General features: G+C 32.5%; 2 protein-coding genes across 5 annotated transcripts in view; one reads left to right on the top strand and one right to left on the bottom strand.

Annotated features, from left to right (window-relative positions):
* Nucleotides 1-25941, bottom strand: part of Mcu (mitochondrial calcium uniporter) — a 47323-nt gene that overhangs the window by 5243 nt on the left and 16139 nt on the right. The gene's annotated exons all lie outside the window — the stretch shown is intronic.
* Jv (javelin) lies at nucleotides 961-25663 on the top strand. 4 transcript variants are annotated; one of them, XM_070304725.1, is made up of 7 exons: nucleotides 961-1096; nucleotides 4836-4933; nucleotides 18078-18299; nucleotides 19709-20015; nucleotides 20850-21677; nucleotides 22154-23130; nucleotides 23561-25663. In XM_070304725.1, exons 2-7 carry the CDS (start codon nucleotides 4854-4856, stop codon nucleotides 24564-24566), a joined length of 3420 nt encoding a protein of 1139 aa, XP_070160826.1. In that variant the 5' UTR covers nucleotides 961-1096; nucleotides 4836-4853; the 3' UTR covers nucleotides 24567-25663. The 4 variants fall into 4 exon arrangements, with proteins under 4 accessions (XP_070160826.1, XP_070160827.1, XP_070160828.1 ...); XM_070304726.1 differs by lacking the exons at nucleotides 961-1096; nucleotides 4836-4933 and adding an exon at nucleotides 6707-6855; XM_070304727.1 differs by lacking the exons at nucleotides 961-1096; nucleotides 4836-4933 and adding an exon at nucleotides 15836-16077.

Genomic DNA, 25941 nt, shown 5'->3' with positions numbered 1-25941 from the left:
ACAGCACTAAAAATTTTCAAACAGAAATGCGAATTTTTCACGCCTGAGATTATGAAATACAAGAAATTAAAGCGTGTGATGGATTAACGATGAAGCGGAAGAATTAATATTTCTGATCGAATAATTTATAAATGTATTGCAAAAGATACAAGTGCATATATTATTACGATACATTTTACATTGAACATGATTAATCAATAATTTGGAAATTACATATCAAGATGCTATTTCTCTGATCACGATCGTTGTAATTATTTTTATATGATTAAAGATATAATTTTTATTGCAAGTAAAAATATGTAATCCCTTTTGAAAAAAAATTATACATTATCTTTTTTATTTTATGGAACTGTGTGTATTATAATAGCATCGTACAATACATCAAAATATGACAATCGTACAATATATTCTTACTTCAATTATATATAAAATAACATTTATATTGACAATATTATTTATAATATTATATATCTCTATCTATATAATATTATATGCATAATATCATATCATTCGTCGGCAATATCATTTTATTGGCGAGGAAAATCTATGAGAAAATCATTAATCGTTTGTCATGGAGAGTTCTTGTCCCGAAAGGGAAACAACAACGAGCTAGGATCTCTCGATTATATTTAGGACGCTTAAAGAGCGATCGGTAGTGATTGACTGCAACTCGGATAGGAATTTAATGCCGCGATAATTGCGTGTTCTTTAAACGGACAGGTAACGTCCGACAATTAATGCGCCCCCACGCACATGACACACGATCGGCGAACACGGCGATCCATGTGCATCACCCGGTAATAGGTTGGCATACACAGGTGTGGAAGTGGTAAGAAATTTACCATCACCTAACCGCTCGCCTCCCTTCTTCTATTGTCCGTGGTGCGATGCGGTGGTGAAGTTTTCTGTGCCGCCGCAGTCTATCGTAAGATCCTGCTCAATTAATAAGTGACGCGAACGTGGAACTAAGGCGACGTAGTTATTTTTTTTTTTTTCGCAATAATATTTCGACGCTCCCTCAAACTTCTCTAGACCTCGATTTTGCTTTATTGCTCGGAGATGTACGACTGACGATTACCAAGGGAACTTCCCAAGGGTAGGTAGATGGATATTTATGAGATTGACCGCTCATAACTTATGATATTCCCGAGGACCCATTGCCGTTAGCACTAGAGTAATCGCGTGGTTAGGATTATAAATTGAAGGGTTAAGGGCAAAATATAAAGGTAATATCATAAACTATAATGTTTATTTTAGACATTATTTCATATTTAAAACGGACCTTATAAAAAATATATAGATTTATTCCACTCTTGCATTAAACCTTTCGATTTAAATATGTTTATTTAGTTTTTTATGTTTTATTAAATCTAGTTACAGCTATTTTTCTGAAATATAATTTGCTGGGAATATTATACATTCCGAATATTTTATTCATAATGAACCAAATGCATACGCAGTTGAAATAAATAAATAAAATAAAAATAAAAAAAAAACCTTTAATTTCTGTATAAATATAGTTATGTTTTTAATATTAAAACTGTTATGTAGAATTAAAGAGTGAATATAAAAATAATAATGTAAATAATAATAAAAATTTTTAATTCACTATTTAATTGTTAGCCATCTTTTAAATATAAACTTCATCTTTTAAGCATCATCTTTTAAATGTAAACTTCTATATAATATATGTATGCACAAATAATGAAATATATTCTTGAGATTTCGCGCGTCTGATAGATAATTCAAAAAATTGATAGGCAATGTGTTTCTAAAATTATAAAAAAATCTTTCATATACATCTTTCATATACGAGCTTTCTTATATGCTTTTTAAAAATTTCCGTCCAACTTTCAACCAAATTATGAAGAGATTTACGCGTCGATGATTCTCTAGAAAGTTACTGATATGTTGACATGTGGTAAAATATTTTATAAAGTCGAACGAAAAAAGCGTATAACCGTGTATAATTAATAAGCATTGCGTGAGTTAAATCCAGCTCTGAGAAATCCCGTATTACCAGAATTTTAAGCACGGAATTATTATCTTTATTCTTTCATCGTTCACCGACGAGTCCGTTATTCGTATATCATGCAATTCGCGGTGATAATAACGTAATCTTGTGGGGTCGTATGTGTGTGTGTGTGTGTGTCTGTGGATCGTAACTGGCAGTTTGCGTGTAACCGTATTTGACATGTTGCAGTTTCACTTCCTCTTTTGGAAAAATTATGCTATCGTACTCTACCACATGAGATATAGTGATCATTGTCTGGGACGTTTGGGATATCTTGATAGTAGCTTCTATGAAAATATCGTATCTTTAAAAATATAAAATTAAAATTTACTTTCTTTTTTACGTAATTCAATATTTAATATTCTTTGATATTTGACTTTTCAATTTTCAAATCTGCGAAATATCTATCTGTAGATTTAAAGATTTATTTAAAGATTTAAAGAACTTTTTGCTATTTTATTTCGAAGCAATATGCAAAATGAACGTAACGTTAGCCAATTAAAATATACAACTCGATTTTTCGTAACGTGAATCCTCATGGCATCTTAGGTATGTAAATAATATATGACTCTAGGATACTTGACGCTGCAGGTGGATGTACGTGATCGCTTGGTTGAAAGTATTAGACAGTAGTATATATCGCTTATCCATGTAAGACATTTCGAGCTTATACCATTTCCAAAAGAAAATCTCTCTGCATCAAATATTTTATATTTTCTCATGGAAGAAAATGTTTGATTTATTATATATAATTATTTTTATAATAAAATTAAGGGAGAAATATATAAATGTAAAATATTATAACTAAAAAAAAAAAAAAAAAAAAAAATTAATATTAACCAAGATTTTAAAATTATAAGTTCCGTGGGGGGCGCTAAAAAATCATGCATTTTAAAAATATCTAATGTATACATTTTTAGTTATTTATAATATATATATTTATATATATAAGTAAACATTTTTTTTCCATGAAAAAATATAAAATATTTGATGCAGAGATTTCCTTTCGAAAGTAGTATAAGCTCGAAATATCTTATATGGATGAGTGATATTTAGTTTAATGCTTTCAACCAAGCGATTATATATATATATATATATATATATATGTAATATACTTTTTTAATTATTGTCTTTCAGTAATACATAAAATTAAATAGTAAATACAACACAGAATAAATACTATATAGAAATATGTTGCGTTGACTCTGAATTAAAAAATCTAAATTTTTACAAATCAATCCGAAAAATACAATACTTTAATCTCTACTATCGAAATACCCCCACCGTTACGAATCATTACCACGACATTTCATTGAAGTAGAGTGCGGTATAATTTCCGAAAGAAAGAATAAAATATTTTAATCGTGAAATTTATCAAAAAGGAAAAATAGAACACGTTTTGCTTTAATAATTTTATTAGGTCTAAACCTGACGGTCAAGACCCTTTCTGGAAAAAGTTAACGTTGGAACATCCTCGGTTCGCAATAAACGTATCTCTCGTACGGTTCTCGTTATATATCCTTCCTAGATCGATTTTATTCACGAGAAAACTGCACGCTAGTGTCATCTAGTAGCAAGTCTTGATACGAGAAACGGGCTGACTAAAAATTTATACATACACGAGAAAGACGTAGACGAGAGTTACGAGAAGGGAGCTTCATCATAAATGTCTTTACGCTCGAGTTGTAACACATGCGCCAGACGGGCCTTTCGCTTTAGTTTTGCTTGCAATTTCTTGAAATGCTTCCATTTTTAAGGGCATTCAATATGTATCTCGCGAATACATGCATTGCCCCCATTAAATTTCATAGCGCCGTGCTCAGTCTGTCGACAAAATTGGATAATCTCGTACGTACTCGTTAAACACCGAATAAACATGTTGAAAACGAGCTTGACAATATGCCCCTAAATGCCTTTCACGTTATTGTGTATGCGATATAGGTTTCTATTACATAGCCAAACAGAGCAGAAAAAAACATTGGATTTACATCATCGTTTCGATGGTATCAGTTTTGTTTAAACATGTACGAAATGTTACATCGGCTGTTTGTGCATTACGAATATAAATCACTATTAACAAACGCATCTCTTTCTCTCTATTATTCATATGTCAAGAAAGTTAAAAAAGTTTAACGCTATATCATAAACTTTTAACGGGATTTTTTAACACAAATTGGAAAGTGAGTCGAGATATCATAAATCATACGTACATATAAGAGGGAAGGAACTGTACATTTATTTAGTAGTAATTGTACCTTTCAATCTTTTATAGCTAAAGTTTTTGTTACTAGCAACGCTCTTTTCTAATGCAATTCTGAGTATGTTATAAATGGATATTACACTTTAGAACTTCGAAACTTTTATCGAAATTTATAATGGCTTCAGGACGAGTGTAACGATCTGTATCAAACCCATTGAATAATTAATTATAAATTTTCATAATGACGTTAATACGTTATCATTTATCCGAAACAATTCCTTTAACCGTTAATTTGAATATCAGTTGTATGCATTTCAAATAAAAATTAATAATCGATTATAAATAATAATTAGTATGTCATTACAATAATAAAAGATATATATATACAATATAATGTCATCATATTTTCATATATGAGATATGTCGCGTATTCAGCACAATTTATCGTTTTATCAAGTTGTGTTTAAGTAAGGTGCGTACTGTCAAAATGATGCTATCGCCGCGACTTTTGAAAACATTTGCAAAATATTTAACAATAAAAAAATATATAAAAATATAAAATATTAAATATAAAAAAATACTCTCGACATCACTCAAGCATTAAATATTAAATTATATCAGGTCTCTTCGCGATCGGCCATGGGCGGTGTGCAAAGTGGAACTCATAATCTTGGCGAGGCGTTATGGGTACAGGAACGACAGCGGCAGAAGTGCCATCGGTGAGTAACAGGGTTTCTAATAACGCATGCAAAGTATGCGAGTTATGTGAAATATACGATCGATATAGATACTTGGGATACACGATGGATAAGTATCAATCTTAATTTTTAAGTTGATTTATTAAGTTGACTTTTCCTATGACGCTAATCCAAGAATCTTAATAAAAACTATGTATTATATGTATAATTAATTACTCGCGTTGTGTCTCCGAGTAATCTTAAAGACTGATGAAGAAACCTTAATGCCCATGCTGGAGAATATTTCTCTCTATCTGGGCCGGCGATTCACTAATTATTCAAGCGTCAGAAAGTTCCACTAATTATAAGATGATTTCCATCGCGAAAGTACGAAACTAACTCTCAATTTGTTCTTCTTCAACGAAATTCCTTTCACAGTTGCGATAATTGTGGGTGTCCTTCGTGCGACTGTTTTTAAAATAGCGATAGATGAAGCTTTCCTTCGGACACTTCTCCGCAAAGCGATCCCAAAGACCGAAATAAAATAGCTGTAACCGGGACAAGGCTGACACGAATAATTTAAAAGTCGAGAGAAAATTTTTTCTGCGCGTTCTGCTCCGAGCTCTTCGTTTTGAGAATCTAGAAGTGCGTTGGTTTCGTGGTTTTCCGAGACGATGCGTCACGATTAGTAATAGTTATTAGTTAATTACTGCCGTGTATATTGCCACGGTCAGGCAACGCTTATTAACACGGTTGTGGTCTAATTACGACTTCGTCTGTATAAACTAGGCGTTCATTTCTAAACAAGGAGATATTCCGTAAAATGCTACCCGCAAATCCCCATTCTATTTCGAGAATCAAGGAAATAGTTTTACATACATGAGTTGCAATTTGCCATTTAATTGCGAGCAATATATGCCAATTATGCTAAAATCCTTTTCCAAATGAACGATTCGAAAAATTATATTGATATTGTCTTGTAATTTTGTCAACGTGTACAAAATCAATATTTTTGTCGTGAAAAATATTAATAATAATTTCGCGAATATGTTTTCATAATTTAGCCAGAATGCTTTGTATAAATATAAGTTTGAATATAATTTCAAATAGAGCTTTACTGACAAAACTATTTCGGAGCTAAACTCGCGGATTATGTTTCAAATAGATTCAAACATCATTTTTCTTCCTAAATTATAGTATTCACGTTTACCGAATTATATTCCCAATTGAGGAATAAAATATATATATATAACTCGCAGCATATATTGCGTATCGATAGTCGCAATATTGCCAATAAATCATAGGAACCGCCTACGTATCAATTTCAGTAATAATATTTATAGAATATATTTCTATGCATAAATAAAAACTATAATATCAAGATATTATTAGCGTAAAGGGCGAGTAGATCTATATTATGGGATATCAAACATATACAATATTTGCCATAATTAATTTTGTTGCAACAAAAGTCTCTTCACTCTTTTATAATGGCGATTAGATTACAGGCTCAAAGGACGGTGGATCAACGGTATCGGGAAATTATTTGATGATATCGATTCGAATTAAATAATCCGCACGATACCGTAATATTTTAATTAGCACGAAAACCGCGCAGTGCTATTGCGTTATGGTGATCGTAGTAGCGGAACACCGGATATCCGTCTTCGCGCATCCGAATACCACTCTCTCTCTCTCTCACTCTCTCTGTGTCTCTCTATCTTCCTCCTACTCCGTCCTTTTGGTTCGTAATACATATACACACGTGCATACAGTACGGAACAAGGGGCTTTGACAAACCGCGTGTGTCATCTGCACATTGGAAATCATTCGCATCGCGGAGTGTCGTCAGTGTAAAGTGCCGTAGCGGCTCGGATCGCGACGCGCGTCGCAATGTACGTTGTCAAGATTGTCTACTGCCAAGTGACGATGGAGTTCGTCGACCAGGATATCGGGGGATCGAGGTAAATTATAATCGGTTAAAATGTTCACCCTGAGAAGAATTATGATAACAGCGATATAAATTAATTTTAATTAAAATTTTTAAGACATTTATATATGTTTAGTTTATTTATTTAATTTTATCTATTTCGATATTAATTCTCTATTAATGAAGAAATGATGAACAATGCATCGAGAAATATAATAAATCTTAAAGAATAAAATTGCGTAAGACGAAAGATATTTAAATTCATATTCTGATATTCTTATTTGGCGAGTTTCTCAATTTTTTATCGATACATTACTATATCTTTATCGTTAATCAATTTTGTTAAATTAATGAAAAATTTGGATTAATGTAAATTATTGCGAAACGCATGAAACAATTTTGACGAGACTCCGGACTTTGATAATCTGTATTTGGTTTACAAACTGTATTTATTGAATCATTGTAATTTAATTTATCGCGCTAAATACATTACAATTAGAAATCTCAAATTTTACTTAGTTATCATCATTTAACTGTCTGATATTTGAAAAAATTGATAAATATATCTACATAAATATTTTTCCTCTAATTTGTATGCGAAATTTGCGTATTTTTCCAATTCAAACACTCAATATTTGAAGAGAAGACGAGTAGTTTCACGAGTATTGAGATCCGTCGACGAAACGATCTTACGCTGTGACGTTTATCGTCGTCTCGAAATATCCCTGGATTATTTAAGGTGTGGTGTGGTGTCGTTTAATTTTACAGCGGATCTTCTCGTTAAGTTCCGCTCGGGCATATGTCTATCTCCGTTTAACGCGACGTGATCGGATTAACGTAGCGAGGTGCCAACATATATATAATTTCGCGACCATCAAAAGAATATACTTTCGTAATCTCACCATGTCACAAGCTCTTTGACGGCGTTCTTTAAGCGTGCTGCTTCTTTAAAAAGTACTCTTGTAATTCAGAGTCGTATGAAAGATCCGGGAGTTTTCTACGAGAGATGAGAGGAACTCGACGAGATCGTAACGAGAATCGAGTCCTCATTGAAAATATTATCAGCATATATATTTCCCCTGTGAGAACAAGAGCATATTCTCTATTGTGTAACTTCCTGTCGCTTCCTGTGGCCTCGTTTCCTGACCTTTCTGAATCGGCGGGGAAAAATCATGCAACTTACCGGAATAATCGGACCTACTTTCCGTCTTGTTTAACAAATAACGACATAGTAGATCGCCTGAGATTTAAATATAAACTCGTAGTTTGCTTATCGAAATTGCTCTAATGAGATGCTGACGCGAACGTTTATCAATATGAACGTTTTGTATGATTGAGTTCCAACTGTTGTGTGTGCCTTCGATTTAGACACAATTTGCAATCGGTCTCGTGAAGATTCTCGCTTATGTAATAATAAGTTTATTACACGGGCAATGTTTTTTTATTCACGACAAATGCGACGTTACGTAAAGGAAGCAGCCAGCCTTGAAGTGCGATAGCATTAAAATCGATAGCCAGATTAAGTAAGAGCGATTCCTCGATTAAATATGATTTCCTGGTCCATTCAAGACCTGATTTTGAAAACTGCTTGCTATATTCATAAATTATTATAGAAAATATATAAAGATATTTTGATATAGCAAACATAGATATTGAAAATATGTAGATGTTGAGTATTAAACTAGTCTAAAATTATTCTCATAGCTAGTAAAAGTATTTTTCTGAGAAAGGAGAATAATTAAATTTTTTTAAAAATATTATAGCAAAGAAAATAGTACCTAATTATCTTAAAGAGTTCGGAAAATTTTTAAATTATCAATCAAATATATAACTAAAAAATCGACATTTTATAATTGAGTCTAGATATTTTAATTAAAGAAAACTCAATCTCTAATATAAGAAAAGATTAATAAATCCATCAACGAAAAAAATACAAAATGATTATATATAATCAAAATAATAATACTTAATGTTTTTTTTTATTTAAGAAATATATTGTTATCTTGTTTATAGAAAATGAATCAAAAATTTTGTGGGTGTCAATGACCCAAGATTAAATTACATACGTATCACTTCGCTTTCACACCGGGTTTCTGGCATCAATTTCTCCAGAGCACTTTCGTGATAAAAGGATCGCCGACCACGCGGAATTTCTAACGATGTTTCGGGTAATCAAGCTTAATTGGTTCCATCATGCGTATTGTCAGTTAATCCATAATTAGTTCCGAGAGGTTTTGCGAAAATTCCGTAATTCGGTTGCCGGTGAAACGATAAGAACCGGAAGAATAATGAAAAATAATGAATATCACTTCGTGCGTGAAAATTTTACCTTTGGATATAATCATTATTGCATTCTTAACTGCATCCACACTGATTGTTAATTACAATATTCAAACAAGGGGAAAAATAATCATAAAATAAAAAATAACATATATAACAAAACAAAATAATTATCAGTGATAATACCGTTCGAAATGTATTGTGAAATGTATTATGATTTCTTTCCCTCCCTTTAAAAAAAGTAATTATTTTCATATCTCTATTAGTAAAAATTTTAACATTTTTTATTAAATATAAATGTCAATATACAATATAAACTATAACTGCGTATACAATAAAGCAAATGCAAATATAATAATCGCTGTTTTTAGGTAATTCAAATATAAAATTCAGCGTTAAATAAATCGAACAATTTCTGCGATATAATATTTCAAGATATTTTATAATATTAATATATGCGCCTAAAAATGTAAAAAAAAATTATTATGTTCCGCGTTTCTTGCAATTTTTAAGCGCAGTATATGAATCATTGTGACAAGTTGACTCGGAATCAAAGGCAGGTGAATTTGTAGGGTCACTCGTGTATGCTGCATTCGATTGTATGTTTTGTTTCACATGGGGTGAAGTGGTTTCCTCGACAACCTTCTGATTCATCGATTTAAAACCGAGCAGAGGGGACGTTGCGGTTGTTTGCGCTCTTTTTTGACGTGATGTCCCAGTTGCAAATCGGTTGCATACAACGGCAAATCGGGGTATCGTTCAATTACAATTTCCATCGTGAACGCGTATCTTATGTGAAACACGAGAGATTTTTTATTGGATATATTCTCGCGCCGGAAAGAATATACAGAAAATTTTTTGTGCATTATATCAGGTATTTACGACAAAGGCAAAAACGATCTTTTCAATATGTATTGTCCATTGCATCACTTTTCCGTATCTAATTATATCAGGGAATAAAAAATAAACAATCTAAACAAATTGTTTTTATAAAAAGATTGAAATCTATGAAATTTCGTACCATTAAAATTGTTATTGTGTTTTTACTTTAAATATTAATATTTCATGAGAACATAGTATAAACTGTAAAAATTTAATTAAAAATTGTGGGAATTTATGTTTCACAATTATGGAATAACATCGCATGTATTCTTTCAAATTCCTAGAAAAACTCTTATTTTTAATTCCAAGCGGTATAACAAAATTTTGTTAAATATTTTTATTCTATTCTTATTATACTCCATTCTTTATTCTATTTTATATTCAATTGTGCTCTCTTTATCCAATCCAATTGTTTCCAAAAGTATATATTGATCAATTTAATACGCACGATGCTGTTGAATCTCTACAAATATTACTTTAATTTCATAGATCATTCATTAAAAGAAACATAAAAAAATGAGCGTTGCATTAAGCCGGTTAGTCGGAGAAAGCGTGCGATGTGCGTTGAAACCCGGCTCAAATACGTGCATCATTAAAGTTACATGCCACGAACACTTTTCCCTTAACCGTTATAGCTGTTCCGTTCTCGAAAATATGAAAAGATGTCCACAAATGTTGCGCTTCGTAAATCCGTATCTTCTGTTCATGAATATAAATAATGTTTTCTTTTTGGGACGTTTATATATGTATTTACTGCTCTTACTTTTATGCTAAATTTAATCAAATAATTAATTATTTGTTTTCACAAAAATGATATGTTTCCCTAGTTCCCTAAAGAATTATAGCGATCAACATTACGCAGCTGATAATAGCAGTTACCAAGATCGATAAAATATGGCAAAAAAACTTTAAACGACTTTAAATATTTTTAAATGCGCTGCACTTTTCGTAGATAATAATTTTCCGCGAATAATAATTATCAAATATTTATTCTCTTTTATCAAATATTTCGTATATGTAAATCACAAAGGAATATAGAAGATCGATCTCTTCCGCGTATCATCAGCTTTAAGAACCACGCCGGTTTTCCCATCGAAACTTTATTCACAGTTCTATAATAAAACTTCAATAAAAATTGAATTTTTTGTATGTTTGATACCCAGATGCTCTTTTTGTTCGAGAGAGAAAAAAAAAATCGATCTGCTTCAATCCATTCTCAAAGTTAATGAAACTCTGCAGAGAAATGCATTACGATTCTTCAACTTGATGAGACTTTGATTAGAAGTTCGCGTGATTCTACAGCACAAATTGCGACGTACCATTTTCTGTTTTCAACTCGATATAATGCGAGGATTTTTATCGGATTTTTCCATCGCGCGTCCAGAATTAGGAAATGCATTTGGATGAGTTTTAGTGTGTCCATATGAACTAGAGTAGAATAAATAGAACAAGATGATTATAATAATGGAACACATAAATTAAAAAAAAAAAAAAAAAAATCTGATATAAAAAAATTATACAATGCGCGTAAATTTAAGATTGAATATAATAACAATGATCGAGAGATATGATGAGATATTGCAAAGTAGAAATTTCACTTATTAAAAAAAATTATAAAATTAAATTTATATAATTTATTTAATATTAGAAAAATATATTAGATATTAATTCTATATAAATTCTTAGAAAACAGTTTCTTGAAGACCAAATTATGTAGATTTTAATAATTAATGCTAATGCAGGCAGTTCCAGGATTGATATCCAAAAACATTGTAAAGCTTTCACAAATTGATTTATTGTCGTAATGTTATTGTCCCCGAATCATATTAATTAACGAAATAATTGCTGAGCACGTTATTTACTTTCGTATTGTGGGATGTATTCGTTGCGATAGTCGTTTTAACAGCGCACGTGATAGCTTTTCGCGAAGTGTCAGAAAAAATTTATAGAGAAATGCGAAGCGCAGAATGTAACGTGAGTTCGAGTGAATCAGGAAGGAAACTGAGAAGTCCTGCTAGCCAAGGAAAGTATTCCAACACTACGTGTGTAAATGGCAGCTAGGCCAAGTGCCATGGTCACTTTCCTCTCTATAGTTTTATACGACGCGCTTGTCGACTCGAAACACGAAACGGAATCCGTCATGTGTTTGCCACGATGCACTAGTACTCTGCGTTGATACCACTGCTTTCTCTCACGAATCAAATCGCTATAGAAGGTAAATCGATAAAAAACAGTCGTCTGTGTTATTTTTTAGTCATGTTATATATTTTTATTTTTGTATGTGAAAGTATATTAATTTTGATTAATACAATAATTATATAAATTATATGGAACGAGTATATGTAACGAAATTTTAATTATAATTTTATTTAATGATTAAACATAAAAAAGAATATGAATTTCTAAAAAAATATGACTTTATTTCCATTAAAAAAAAAAACAAAAAAAAAACATTACAATATATTTTGTTGTTAAGTAGATTTTATGTATCAAATTATTTTAAAAATAATAATAAATTTAGATAGAGAATTGAGGTAAAAAGACATTTTTATGAATTAAATGAAAATTTATATTACAACAGACGATTCAATTCCTTCTGCTACAAAAATTTCTCATATAACAATATTCTAAAATCTATCGTACAGATTCAGCTCATATGCAATATCTCGAGGACAGACTTATTTTTTTACTTCCGAAGTTATAGCTTATCTCCGCGTGACTACTTTTATAACATAATTGTATTTCTGAGGACCATAGTGACGTCATTGTCTAAAGTACGTTCTACTCCCACTATATAGCGGGCACACCGACGGTAACAGGTGCACGGTGGCGATCGGTCTGCAGGTACAACAATACTTCGCGCCAGTCGGTGCGCAAACGAGAAAGTGAAGAGCCGGTACTCGCGATCCGACTGATAGAGCATCTCGCGCAAGATTAGCAATCATTCCGGTCCTTTGATTCCTTCAGCGAGGTCCTAAATCTAACGTCCGATGCGGTTCCGAGTAATCGTGTAAATATGTGAGTGTGCCAGAAATTCTCTTTATGTTAAAAAAATTCTGCCTTTATCGACAAACGAAGCTGACCTTAATCGATTCTTTCAAGAGTATCTGAATCTCTCGTCAACTCATTACGTGAGAGGAACAATAAGGATCATTATCGATAGATCAGTGATAATTAGCGTTTCGACTTCATTCTCATTACGTCAATTGTTTAAGGGTCATTTGGAAAAACCGTGAATTATCTGGAGTAATTTATCTAATGTTACATATCGCGTATGCTAATGAAGTGTCTTTCATGGCCAATGTGTCAAGTAGACAACTTTATGCGGAGTGCTTGGAAAAAAATGATGATGATATAATGATCTGATTATTTTCATTGCATTTTGCAATGAAGTTATCTGTTAATTTTTAATAATATAACACAATATGAAAAAGATCTCGAAAAAGATTTCTGTTCAAATAAAGTTTATGCGTGAATCTGAAAGTGAAGATTCTACATTTTCTATTTTGTCATTGGTCACCTTACTTAATCTTGACCCTCATTTTAAGCACAGTATCATTAGTTATGGTGATAGGTTTTGTTCGTGATATTTAGATTCTATGTAATATTGCATAATCATCGTTTCTTCGTCAACAAACATTAAAGCCACGAGTTGTTAAGGATCAAGGTAACGTTTCTTATTAGGATAAAAAAGATTTATAGGGTGACTCACTCAAGCTGTTCTGTCCATAAATATATTGACAACTCAACAGATTTATTTTTTTTATCTCTAGTATAATCGGTTATACACGATTTGTTCTTATTGCTTTCCAGAGAGTTCACAATTTCGCCTTGATGATGCTGAATAATCGAGAAGTGAGGGAATATTTATTTCGACGCGAATTTTTCCAGTTGATATAATAATAAAAAAAAAAAATATTGTATTAAAAATAAATAGTATAATTTTATTTTCATTAAAATTTATACGAAAAACTATCGTATTAATGATATTTAAAGAACTTTTATACATATATTTTTTTAATTAAAAAAAAATTTTTTTTGAGAACATACATACATACACATTTATATATACATTTTATATTCCTGTTTTAAAATTAAAAAAAGAAAAAAAGAAAGTATTAAAAAAATTTTTATGCTATTTCATATTTTCTATAATAATTATTTATGGAATAACTAAATTAAAAAAAAAAAAAAAAAAAAAAGTCGAGAAAATATTGCATTTAAAAATATATCATTCGTGTCATAAATTATTTTACTTGATTATGTGAGTTGACATGTCTCTTGAAACCCGAGATTATCTTTATTGTGTAAATTTATTCTATAAATTGCGAGCAAAATTACACTTCAACCCGTAAACTCTTACGGAGACAACTAACTTTGTCGTCAGTTGGATGTCAACCATCGGCTGTTCACGCTGCGGAACTTTTTACGGTCTAGTCACATAGAATATTCCCGTCGCGTTTCGCTACGTGCAAAAGTCTCTATCTTTTCTTTATGCCATGCAGCTTGAATGCAGGTGCAGCATAAGTCTATTGACCGGAAATCGCGACTGATTTTAATTCTATCGCTGCTTGCGCACAGGACAAACTCTCGATGTACAGCAACGCGCATAATGCTTACGCGCATATCAAAGCGTTTTCCATCTTTCTTGTAATGTATATCAAGATATACATAGCGTGTTTTAGAACCTTAACAAAGCGACTGTCTTTCGCAATACTGAAGAAATTTTTCCGTCTTTGATATTGTACATCAAAGGAAAAAATTTAGCTTACTTCCATAAAATAAATATTATTTAAAATAGATATTTGTTCTTCTCTTTGACATTTTACATATGTCAAACTGTTCTACATCAAACATTTTATTTTATAACTTTGAAAGAAAAAGATTATAACTTTATTTATTTTATAACTTTGAGAGAAAAAGATAATATAGTTGTATAATGAAAAGAGAAATTTTGCCCTTTTTCTTTATTTAATAATATGCCTTTTGATAGATGGCCTTTCCTTTAGGTTGATAATAGTTTTTACGTTTATCGTACGATCGAAATGTTTTAATAATTCATGAATATTCAATCACCATTGCTCTATAATATGATTGCTCAGTTCGAATATTCTCGTTTCCGCACTTCTGCAAAAATATTAGATCGATGCAGTACAGAAATATTAATTGCTGATTAAATTAATATCGAGGCAATCAGAATCTTCTCTGATTTTTCGGGAACATGGCATATAACGCAGTTTACAAGTGTCAACGAGTTTACAAGTAATTAAAATTTATGTGATAAACTTTAGTCATTTCGTATCCCATCGCTGAAAATTGTTGATTATCTTTCGTTGAAAAGACATGAAGTAAAATTGCTTTTACATTAATCTATCAGATTTAAGTTTTTATTATGAATTATAAATGTTATAAAATCCACAAAAAGTTTTGAATAATATCCGGATAATTAACATGATAATATAAATTCCGCGTTAAAAAATGTTTTTTTTTTTTGGTTTTATTCTGTTAATAAATCTAACTAATCGTATTTACAAAATTAATAATAAAGTTGCACTTTTTTAAAGATAACGTAACGTGAAGTGTATTTCATAAAAAGAAAAAAAAAGAGAGAAATAGACATCTGAAAATAATCTTCTTGCATATTCATTGAAAACGACGTGCAAAGTTAGCCGAGATAACTCGTGATAATCTTACGTAACCCAGCTGCCATGCTCAAGCGAACACAATGAGATGACGATACGCAGTTTGCATTCGGACCTCAAGGATTCGCGTTCGTTAAAACGGGCAGCCAACCAAAAGGACACGTTCCTTTTCACTATGTTCACGGTTGTTCAAGTAGAAAAAACCGTACATGATATATATATATATAAACTGGCTGTATCGCGACATTCATTAAAAGTTTTCGAAAATATTCTTTTATAAAATATACGCGATAACACAGACAACACATACATACATATTTGTATCCGTTTCTGAGATTGTGATAATATGAAGTTATCGTTTCATTCTTCGTTTGTACATCTTGTTAACATAAGCTCTTTCAGCATTAATTAAATAGCTCTACGGCATGCATGCAGAAGATCAAAGTGAGAAGGTGATAACATGTCAGCTGCATTCCTGATTTTGTCATATGTAGCCAAGATACACATGCAAATGGCGTATAAGTGATTATTCGCTATTGATTGAAAGGACACACGTGATATACGTGTATTTTTTTACGGATATATTCGAACCGTTAGTTTTAAGCGAGCAAATTAGGCGTAATGATTTCACGTTTTTTGTATTAAATAAACTTTGCATAACTAATCGATCAAAATGCGAAAAGAGAAAAACAATATCAAAATTTTTTTATTCGTAAACCTTGATCACGTATGACGTGGTTAGAAAATAAGAAATACAACATTTATTACGAACACTAGCGTAGTTTTTGCTTTGCCTTTGCGTACAAATGACGTTTGCCGACGAAAAATTCGCGAACTAGGAATTGTAAATGGGAGCAAGGCGAACATTTTGATTTCGTGACTGAAATAATAAAAGCACTAATCCCGAAGGACGTAGACTTTCAAAAATTTTTATTTTATCTCATGAGAAGTTCTAACATAGAAGAATGTATTTGCGTAGAATTAATATCATGCATGACATTAAATAGAAATTAAATGTCCCCTCTCTCTTTCTTTTTTAAGTATTTTAGAAAGAAATTAAAAAATTCTGAAATAAACATAAGAAATTACGTATATCCGATTCGAGAAATTTATTTTACAATTGCAATTAAAATTTGTATTAGACAAATACAAATCAGATTTGTCATTCTAATAATTCTAATAATCCGGTATTAACAGTTTATTTTAATAAATATATAAACAGGAATTTAAAACAGCTATTATATATTACAACTGTAAAATGCTTAGGTGACAATTCATTACGAGTACATCCACCCGTGCATTCGGATGCGTAAATTATAGCGAACATCATGCGAACAAAGCAATATAATGGGAGTTACGATTTGAGCCCGGTCCGTTCTACCCGATAAAAAGGATTTTTTTTTTTTAATTCGGATTGAAAATAGAGTCAGTGATAAATCCCATTTTAAGAAGTTGCGTAAGTAGTGGGTTTGCACGTGACATTTTTCTCTTTACAAGACTAGGAAATTCGCGAGCTGTTATTATGCATTCTTCCCTCGTGTTTAAGTGCATAGAAATTTTTCCGGTTTCCTTCGAATGTATATCCTTGATTCTTCAATGCATATCCGGTTGATATAAATTCAAATAATTTATTAGTACGATGTTATGATTTATTCTATGATCGAAGAGATGAATATGCATCAATATATATATATATATATATATACATGTTAACATTTGAACATTATTGTTCATCCAAGTCACTCAAGACAATCAACAAAATATTGAAGCTACGTCATTTTATGTACATCGTACGTTACATCGATATAGGACAAACTTTTAAATATAGTGATTGCATTGCTGCTTCATAAGTGATTTTATTATAATTAATTATTTAAAAAGCATTATAAGGATATTCATATCATGTTTTAGTAATTCATAAAATATTAATTAGTTTGCAATTAATCCTTCCTAAAGGAAAATTTCATTCACGTGGCGTATAATTATATATAGTCCTATATATTTTAAATCTTTATTCTATTAAATATACATTCTCGCGTAATTAAGATCTGAAAAATTGCGTTTAAATACAGATGAAGCATTTAATTAATTAAAACAAACTGAAGAGAAATTCCCAAGATTCTATTATTTATTTACAATGAGATTTGAAAATTAATTCTCCACAATTTCCTTTGATTTTCAAAACTTTTAGACTAAATTATACAACTTTTCAATTATATTTTCATAATGGTTATACTATGGAGAAAAAAGTATCATTTCTCTCAAATTTGTCCTCGAGGATCTATGATTGTGAAATTGCACGATTAAAAAGTCTGTTAAATATGCTAATTACACGCGTACATTGTACCCGGAAAACTTGTGCCAGTGAAAAGCTGTCACAGCGTATGATTTTAATATAATTGCGTTTCCTATTATTTAGTCTCGTTGCACAATTGCGTGATTTTAATTGCAGAGAGGGCAATCGCTACGATTCCCACTCGGCGCAGTCGACGCAGGAGCGCAGCAAGCTATTGAAGCGTACGAGGAGTCTCGCAGTGATATCAGAGGACGATTCTCGGCAAAATCGGGAAGTGACAGAGCACTTTCGACTAGGCCAATCGAGCTTCGATTTGCCCAGGAAATATCAATTGATACCGAGAGCTAAGCTGATCGATCGGAATTCTCTCAAGGACAGGTGAGCCACTATTAGATACGAAAAAGACTTGATCGTAGATCGCGTGCTGTTAACTTCACTTATTTTTTAATTAACTACAATCCCTACACAAGGGAAATGAAAAAAATAATGAAAGTTCTTTCCAGGCTATTTTATTTGCACAACGCTAAGGTAACGTATAAATTATTGAACAAGAAAATACATTAATTAATTAATTTGAAGACTTTTTGAAGTATTTGAGAGTTGCATTTAATTTTAATTAAATAAAAAGGAATTTATATTTTAATCGAATAAAAAGAAATCTTTTTTAACAAATAAAGATCAAAGATTTTCCTCATTTTATTTTTATATTATTGTTGCGTATCCTATATTCATAGAAAACGCAGTTTCAACAAACTTACCAACGATAATCTTAGTGAGATAATAATAAATTGCTGAGCATCAACAATATCTATTGTAGCGACACGTTTTTCAATTTGATCTCTTGACTGTAAATATGCATTAAACGCCTACGGCGATTGACACATTATTACAATTCGCAACTTGAATTGATCCGCAAGCGACGCGTTCAATAGAGTGTGTCAGGCAAGAATGTCTTCAAGCAAGACACTCGAATGATTTAAAGTTCTTTTCAAAGTGACACATAAGAACTTTAGAAAGAAACTTTATTGAAATAAGATTCTAAGCTGTTATGAAATCAAAAATCGGGATAGTGGCTCACGGATAGGGATCGACGAGTAAATTGTTTTTATCGTTTACTTACGGTCCATTGAAAGCAATCTAATTCATTGCATAGTCATCATTGACGGATAAAAAACAGCATTATTCCATATTAATCTTTTGCAACTCGTAGAACATCAGAGCAAAACTTATAAGATAATCGAGATTAATCGAGACAGAAATATTGATAAAATTTTTTCGACGCTTTACACTACAATAATGAAACATACTTTTAATAAAATTAATTTAGCTGTTCATTTATCGACAACAATGTAGCCCGATTCACCAATTACTTTTTTCAAATAAATATAAAAGAAAAATTCACAAATAAATTTCAAATAAATTTATATATAGAATTTATATAATAAAAAATAAAATTAAATATAAAAAATTGTAAGACATAATAATATATTATATTATATAATATTTAATATTTAAATTATATTATAATATTTTTAAGTATTTTCTATATATTCTCATTTCATTTACTAGGCTTTTTTTTAAGCCAAATTTTTTGTTAGCCAATGTTATTATGCAACGTACAAATCCAATAAAAAATGTTAGCCAAAATGTTATTAAGCCATTAGATTTCCACAAAAAATTTTTTTTTTTTGCCATTCATATTTTACGAGAGTCTTCGAGCTTTACAAACGCAAATTTTATTTCACGAGGATTATCGGTTAAGAGATGTAGCACTTTACTTATTCCAGACTTTCCAAGAGTCAGCAGCATCTTTCAGATTCTTTTGAGAGATTCAGCGAGACAAAACCCTATCATTCGCGATCGACGTGCGGCCTTCACTCAATTCCACCGGGTCTCGCGTCTCTTCCAGATCCATTACCATACGTTCGAGGAAATCGTGAAAATCCTAATCGGCTAAATATCCTCGATTGGCCGGATCCTCCGAGACGTTACCGCAGCGTGCAGAATTTAGATACCGTAAGCGGATTGATCGACATCGTCGAAGATACATGGCCCATTGAAGGCAATCGAAGTATCGACTGTATATATACGCAGGTGAAATATTTTTCTTCTCGATAAAATATCGAGATCAGAATATCAAATATATTAATTTATTTCGTATAGAATAGTGAAGATTTTTCATTCATATTTTCGTTATATCGAGCTGAATAATAAATTATTTAATCAATCAAAACTGGCTTTGTTGTCGATGCTTACGTCAAAAATAATAATCCATCCCGTTTACTTGAAGTAGTTTATAATAAATTCCTCATAGTGTATATCTCGATAACTTAATTTACGTATATGTAACATATTAAGGACTATTAGGATAAAATTTTCACGTAATTATTATTTTGATTAGAATTCGCTTGATACAGTGATATATTGCTTTTGAAAATAATCGTGCCGGGGGATTTCTCGATGTAGGAACAAGATTAAGAAGTTTGTTGCTAACTTTAATTAAAACGGTATTATGTTCAGATCGAGTGTCCTATCGTCTTCATCGCACATATACATATACACACACAACATTCGCGATTAGCTTAATTAAATATTTCAACTGACAATAAGCATTAGACAGTTTTGTACAAATTAAACAAGTATTTTTAATACGTGAATTTTGTAAAACTGAAATAATAATCGAATTATTACTTAAAAACTTATTGTACTTTATTATATAACAAAAATTGCTTTTAATTAAAAAGATGGTAAATTAAATTAGAAATTGATTAATTCATTAATTATTTGCAAAATATGTCATTATTGCACTTATCGTAAAAAATATATATTTCGAAAATTATTTGTCCTGGAAAAGAGGGATCAATTGTAGGATTTTCTATAGGAGAGAATGTATGAAAAGCAAGCGTTTAGATGTGCTTTCTTATTCAGGTGAAGCGCAAACGTAAGGAACACAGGAGTTTAGACAGCATCGCCTTCGAGGACGACGCGGAGTTGGAATACTTCGACGTATTGAATTTACTGCCTCTTCCTAACATACGGTTGGGATACGACGAAGCTGTCTTGTCGAAAGACGATAATTTCACAAGAGAGACGAAACAGGTGCACGGTTCGCGGCACTTAAGAGTACTCGAACATAACGAGACGAGCAGCACGAGCGAGGTTTCGCCGACGAGGAGCAGCAACGCTACGGACGAGGAGAAATGTAAAGAGCACACGGATAATCCCGTTTCAAGCAATAGTTCTGAGAAGAAGGTTCGCGATCTCAATTTGTCCAAGGGAACGGACTCGAGACGACGAGACTCGGTAAAACGAGAGCGTCGTAAATCTGACGAAAGTCTCGAAAAAGACTCGCAGATTAGCTTGGCGAATAAATTGGCGGATCAGCGCGTTCTTTTCTCCTCGTCCAAAACTGACCAGAATCATAGGAAAGCCGATGTCGAAGATCTCGTGACTTCTTGCGAGGAGGATCGCAAGGTCGAGGAGGTAGAAGATTATAAGTCGATTTGGATCTCGGATAACGAGGAACATCACGAGATGTCACGAAGACCGCAGGTACTCAAAGTCGTCGATAATGACGTCACCAAGAGACGCCATCGGCGTTCCGTCGTGGAGATTGATGCCATCGTCGAGGACATGCCAAAGGATAAAATATCGCAGAGCATTACGAAGGAGACGAACGAGCGTCTCGATGTCTCTGTGATTAAATCGAGTAATAATGCGAACAAGGAGGATGAAGTTGATGGAAAAAATGCGAAGGTTGGTATGAGACACGATGAAACATTTATATTGACGAGAAAGAGAGAGAAATCATTTTTTATCTTAATAAGTTAAGATTAAATTTTTTTTAGTCTTTGATTCCGTGTTTTCCTGTAAAAATAAAATACAGAAAAAAGAAATAAATCGAAAAAATATGAATACATTTTTCTTAAAGCATTTCAAAACAGCAAAAGCTGTTGAAAAAGAGTTGGAAATAGAGAGATCCTGAATTCTCTGCACGCACGCCATATGTGCACATTGAAATTCTAAGTAGTTTCTGCGACTTCACGCTACGACTTCAACTTCTATATTTTCGTAAAATTTTTATTCGATTTCCGTTAAGCGATTTCTAATATTGTACTTTAATTTTGCGATTTTATCTTCTCTCACATTTTTCGTAAAATTTAATTATTGATAAAAGTTGATATCCCGGAAATGGAGCAAAAGTACATTAAATTGACGAATTAATTTTATAGGACGCTACGCTACCGGAGTTACCGGAAAATATGGTGGAGGATGTGAGAAATTTCTTCGAGCGGAAAACTACGAAAAAGGAAACGACGCGAAATAAGCAGAACGAAGGCAGATTCGAGAGGATCGTGAAGGAGACATCTAATATTCTCGGCAAGGCGTGCAGCGTTGTAAAGGGCAGTCTGGGCTTCGAAGCGAGATCGGAGAGCTCCGATCTCGGTCTCGGTTCCGAATCCGGTAGTGACTCCCGTAGACGATCGATGGATGACGGTGCTGAGGACGATCGGCTGTCCAGAAATGTTGATAATTCAGCCGCGCCGAAAATCGATGACGATAAAAAATCTCATACTAATCTCACCAGGTCTAGGAGCTGCGTGGACTCGATAGAATGCCAGGAAGATGGTCCAGAGTTCGATCACGTGCGCTATAAAATCGTTAAGTCGCATATGTTCAGCAAAAACATGTTCAATACCGCTCGGGATGATGTCACATACGAAGGACTGATGCAGTACCTGCGCGAATATTCGTTCCAGGAATTATTGATGGACAACAACGTCGTCATCATCGAGCCGGTTCGTGCCGAGCCAGTGGAACGAAAATCCTCACCATTGACCAGAACGGAACCCACGTGCAAGATCGCTGGCGCGATTCAGAAAAAGATGGAGAATTGCGAGAGAAACGATGAGCAGTTCGAAAACGGTGGCACCGGTAAAACCTCCAGGCAATCGTCCATCAGAAAGCACTTCTTCTACCATCCCATACGGGTGAACCGCGAATTAATTGACGAAGAGCTACCGGATCCGGATACAGTAAAAAATGTGAGACGTATGTTCGAAAACACTCTCGAGAAAAAGAAGAACGCACCCGACGCCGAGTTCTCCGAAGATTGCAAGAATAGAAGGAGCGTTAGCATGAAGGATTTGACTAGCATCGATGACAGTCGATATGACGAAATGTCTGACAAGGCACGCGAAGAGTCCAGGTAGTGTAATATTGAATGAATGGCATCGGCAAACACACTTTTATTATTTACGATGCAGACACGAGTGTTTCGATATAAACATGTTTTAAGATTATTTTAGATATTATTTTTATCAAAACTAATTAAATTAAGTATTCGAGCCGATAAAACTCTAGATATAATTCAGCCTGAGATAACATTTGGTTTAATAGAATTGCAAATTGTGATGAAGTTTATATTGAAACGTTCACATTTGTTCGATTCAATTATTCGCAACTAAGATAATAATTTTTCCGGAATTCCATTAAAGTTTAATTAAACATTAATTAAAAATAAGGCATTTACTCTGAAACTCTGACATAAACCAAGCTTTAAAAATTTCTTTTTACATTCTTAGATCACTTGTAGTTAGTTGTATAGCATAATTTCTATATACTATGTTCAAATCCAGATGTTCCAGTAGGGCGAAAGATCTTACGAGGCTTTTCGAAACCAAGTCCGCGTCATCAACTGCCTCTGTCATTAATAAGGAGGAAGAACCCGGAAGTCCGCGAAGCGAGTCAAAGACGCGAATTCTCGCGCAAAGTTTCGAAGCTCGAAGCAGGAACTCGTCGCCAAGCGGTTCAAACTGTTCTAAGAATAAAGTCGGCCGTTATCATCATCATCACCAGAACTGGGATACCGGGAGTGTGAGTTCCGGCGTATCCAGCGATTATCCCGATACCGACCCCGGAAGTGGCGCTCACTGTACATTATCTGACGATGACGATGTGAATTGTAACGATGATGACGCGGACGAGAGTGGTCCGGGACATTACGTGTCGCAAGACATACTGAAAAAAATCCGCGAATGTGGCACTTCGGTAACTTACTATGGCGGGAAAGTTGTGAACATGCACAATGGACCGTTCATATCGCCATTGATCGGCAATGGCTTCAAGCGGATCGATAAATCAAATGATTACGTCAAGTTTAAGTTGGTGAAGAGCAATTCCTGCGATAGTAGACTAGAGTTGACCGGCAGACTCATTGAGGAGTTGCGCCGCAATTGCGATAGAGATGCTAATCTCAGACAATGCACCATCGCGGAGACACCTAGCATCGAGATCACGACGATCGATAGCAGGCAAGAAAATGAGAAGCGAAGAGATGAGGGTATCGAGCAAATCGAACAAATGAAGCGAGAACCACCGGTGGTGATCGGTCTGGAGCCGAAAAAAGAAGATTCTAAGGAGACGAGGAGGACCTTCAAAGCTGACTTTAAGCTAGGCGATCTAGACGACTTGAGATCCAATTATCCGAGTAAATTTATGCCGAGCGCATTAACGAGATGGGAAGCGAACACGAGCTGGAGAGTCGGAAATGACTTCGGGAAAATGGAATTCGAGGAATTCGAGGTGCTCGAGGATAGTCTTAATGGGATCGATGATCAAGATCAATATGTGCAAGAATCATGAATGAGAAGTTTCTAGTATGATATATTTATTTTTTTGACGCGCGATTACGAGGATAAACGAGGATTGCCAAAGGAGATAACGCGATTATTATTCTTAATGAAATTAAATAAAATTTCATGGTATTAATGAAAATAATCGTCTCTTTCGTAAAAATGATATATAGTTTATGAAAAAATTATTTTCGATTATATAAGAATAAACATTGTTGAAAAACATATGTTAAAATTAAAACAAATGTTTCCGGTAGCAAATAATAAAAATGCCGCAAAAGAACGTTGATAGTCAATATAATTTATTATTCAACTTGATTAATTTATCTATTATTATTGCAGGTGGATAAGTCCACACGAGTCATATTTTATAGCAGTATACACAGCGAAAGTTAAAGACGAAGTTATAGTACGCGTATATATAGTTTTAATGTAATATCGCATGTAGTATACAAAGCATAGAGGAACGATCAACGTTTGAGCGTAATACTATGTAATAAATAATGTATGTAATACGTGTGTAATTTTATTTATCATGTATTATATTTACCATCTATCTTTGTAAATTCCAAAAGATTATATAAGTATTAAATATTCTATCTTTTCTCAAATATCGATAAAAAATTAAATTTTTCGATATTTTATATTGTTGTATAGTAAAGGTTGCAAGGTTGTGTAAAAATAATATTGTAATTACACCAAATGTTTTATCTCCAATCTATATTCAAACTATCACGCGTAGCTTGAAATAGAATTAATGACATAGTCACGAAAACTGGCTCGAATACATGGCACATATTTTAAAACGCAAGTTCCGCATTAAATGACATTTTGAAAGTGCACGTGACGCGTCATTATTTTTGGCTATATATATATTTTCGGAATAGCGATGTTGATTTATCGATTCGTTTAAAGATTTAACCATCGTAGATTTTAAGGGAAGTTTTGGCAAGCAAAACTCATCGTGCAACCAAATATTTTAAGATGGATTGATAGCGATTTGCATCGAATAATATTGCAAATAAAAATCTAATAATCTACAAATATATATTTAGCCAGAATAATATTTTATTATTCATATTAACAAAATAATAATAATGATAAAAATAAAAAAGTTCCCAAAAAGAAAAAATCAACAAAATGTACTATTTAATATATATATATATATAAACGAGCATCTTTTATAATAATCTAAAAGCAATATTTATATTAGCAATCTAGTTTGTTTATTATATCTAGCGCAATTATTGATCTATTTTACAATACTAATACAGTCATAAATGCAAGAGTCGTTAAAGCTTTCAGTGTGAATTAAGCCTTACAGCTACTGCAGACTAGACAGTGCTATAAAATGTATACTGCAAGCTTTGTACAATGTGACGTAT

This window comes from Polyergus mexicanus, unplaced genomic scaffold (assembly GCF_030449975.1).
Source record: "Polyergus mexicanus isolate NDT 795.1 unplaced genomic scaffold, iyPolMexi1.0 SCAF_12, whole genome shotgun sequence".
Classification (NCBI taxonomy): domain Eukaryota; kingdom Metazoa; phylum Arthropoda; class Insecta; order Hymenoptera; family Formicidae; genus Polyergus; species Polyergus mexicanus.
This window is presented reverse-complemented; position numbering and strand designations above follow the sequence as displayed.

Coding starts and splice junctions, on each gene's coding strand:
- Jv (XM_070304725.1), top strand. CDS start 4,854: ATGGGCGGTGTGCAAAGTGGAACTCATAATCTTGGCGAGGCGTTATGG. Junction 4,934..18,077: donor CAGCGGCAGAAGTGCCATCG/GTGAGTAACAGG, acceptor TTTTAATTGCAG/AGAGGGCAATCGCTACGATT. Junction 21,678..22,153: donor TTGATGGAAAAAATGCGAAG/GTTGGTATGAGA, acceptor TTAATTTTATAG/GACGCTACGCTACCGGAGTT.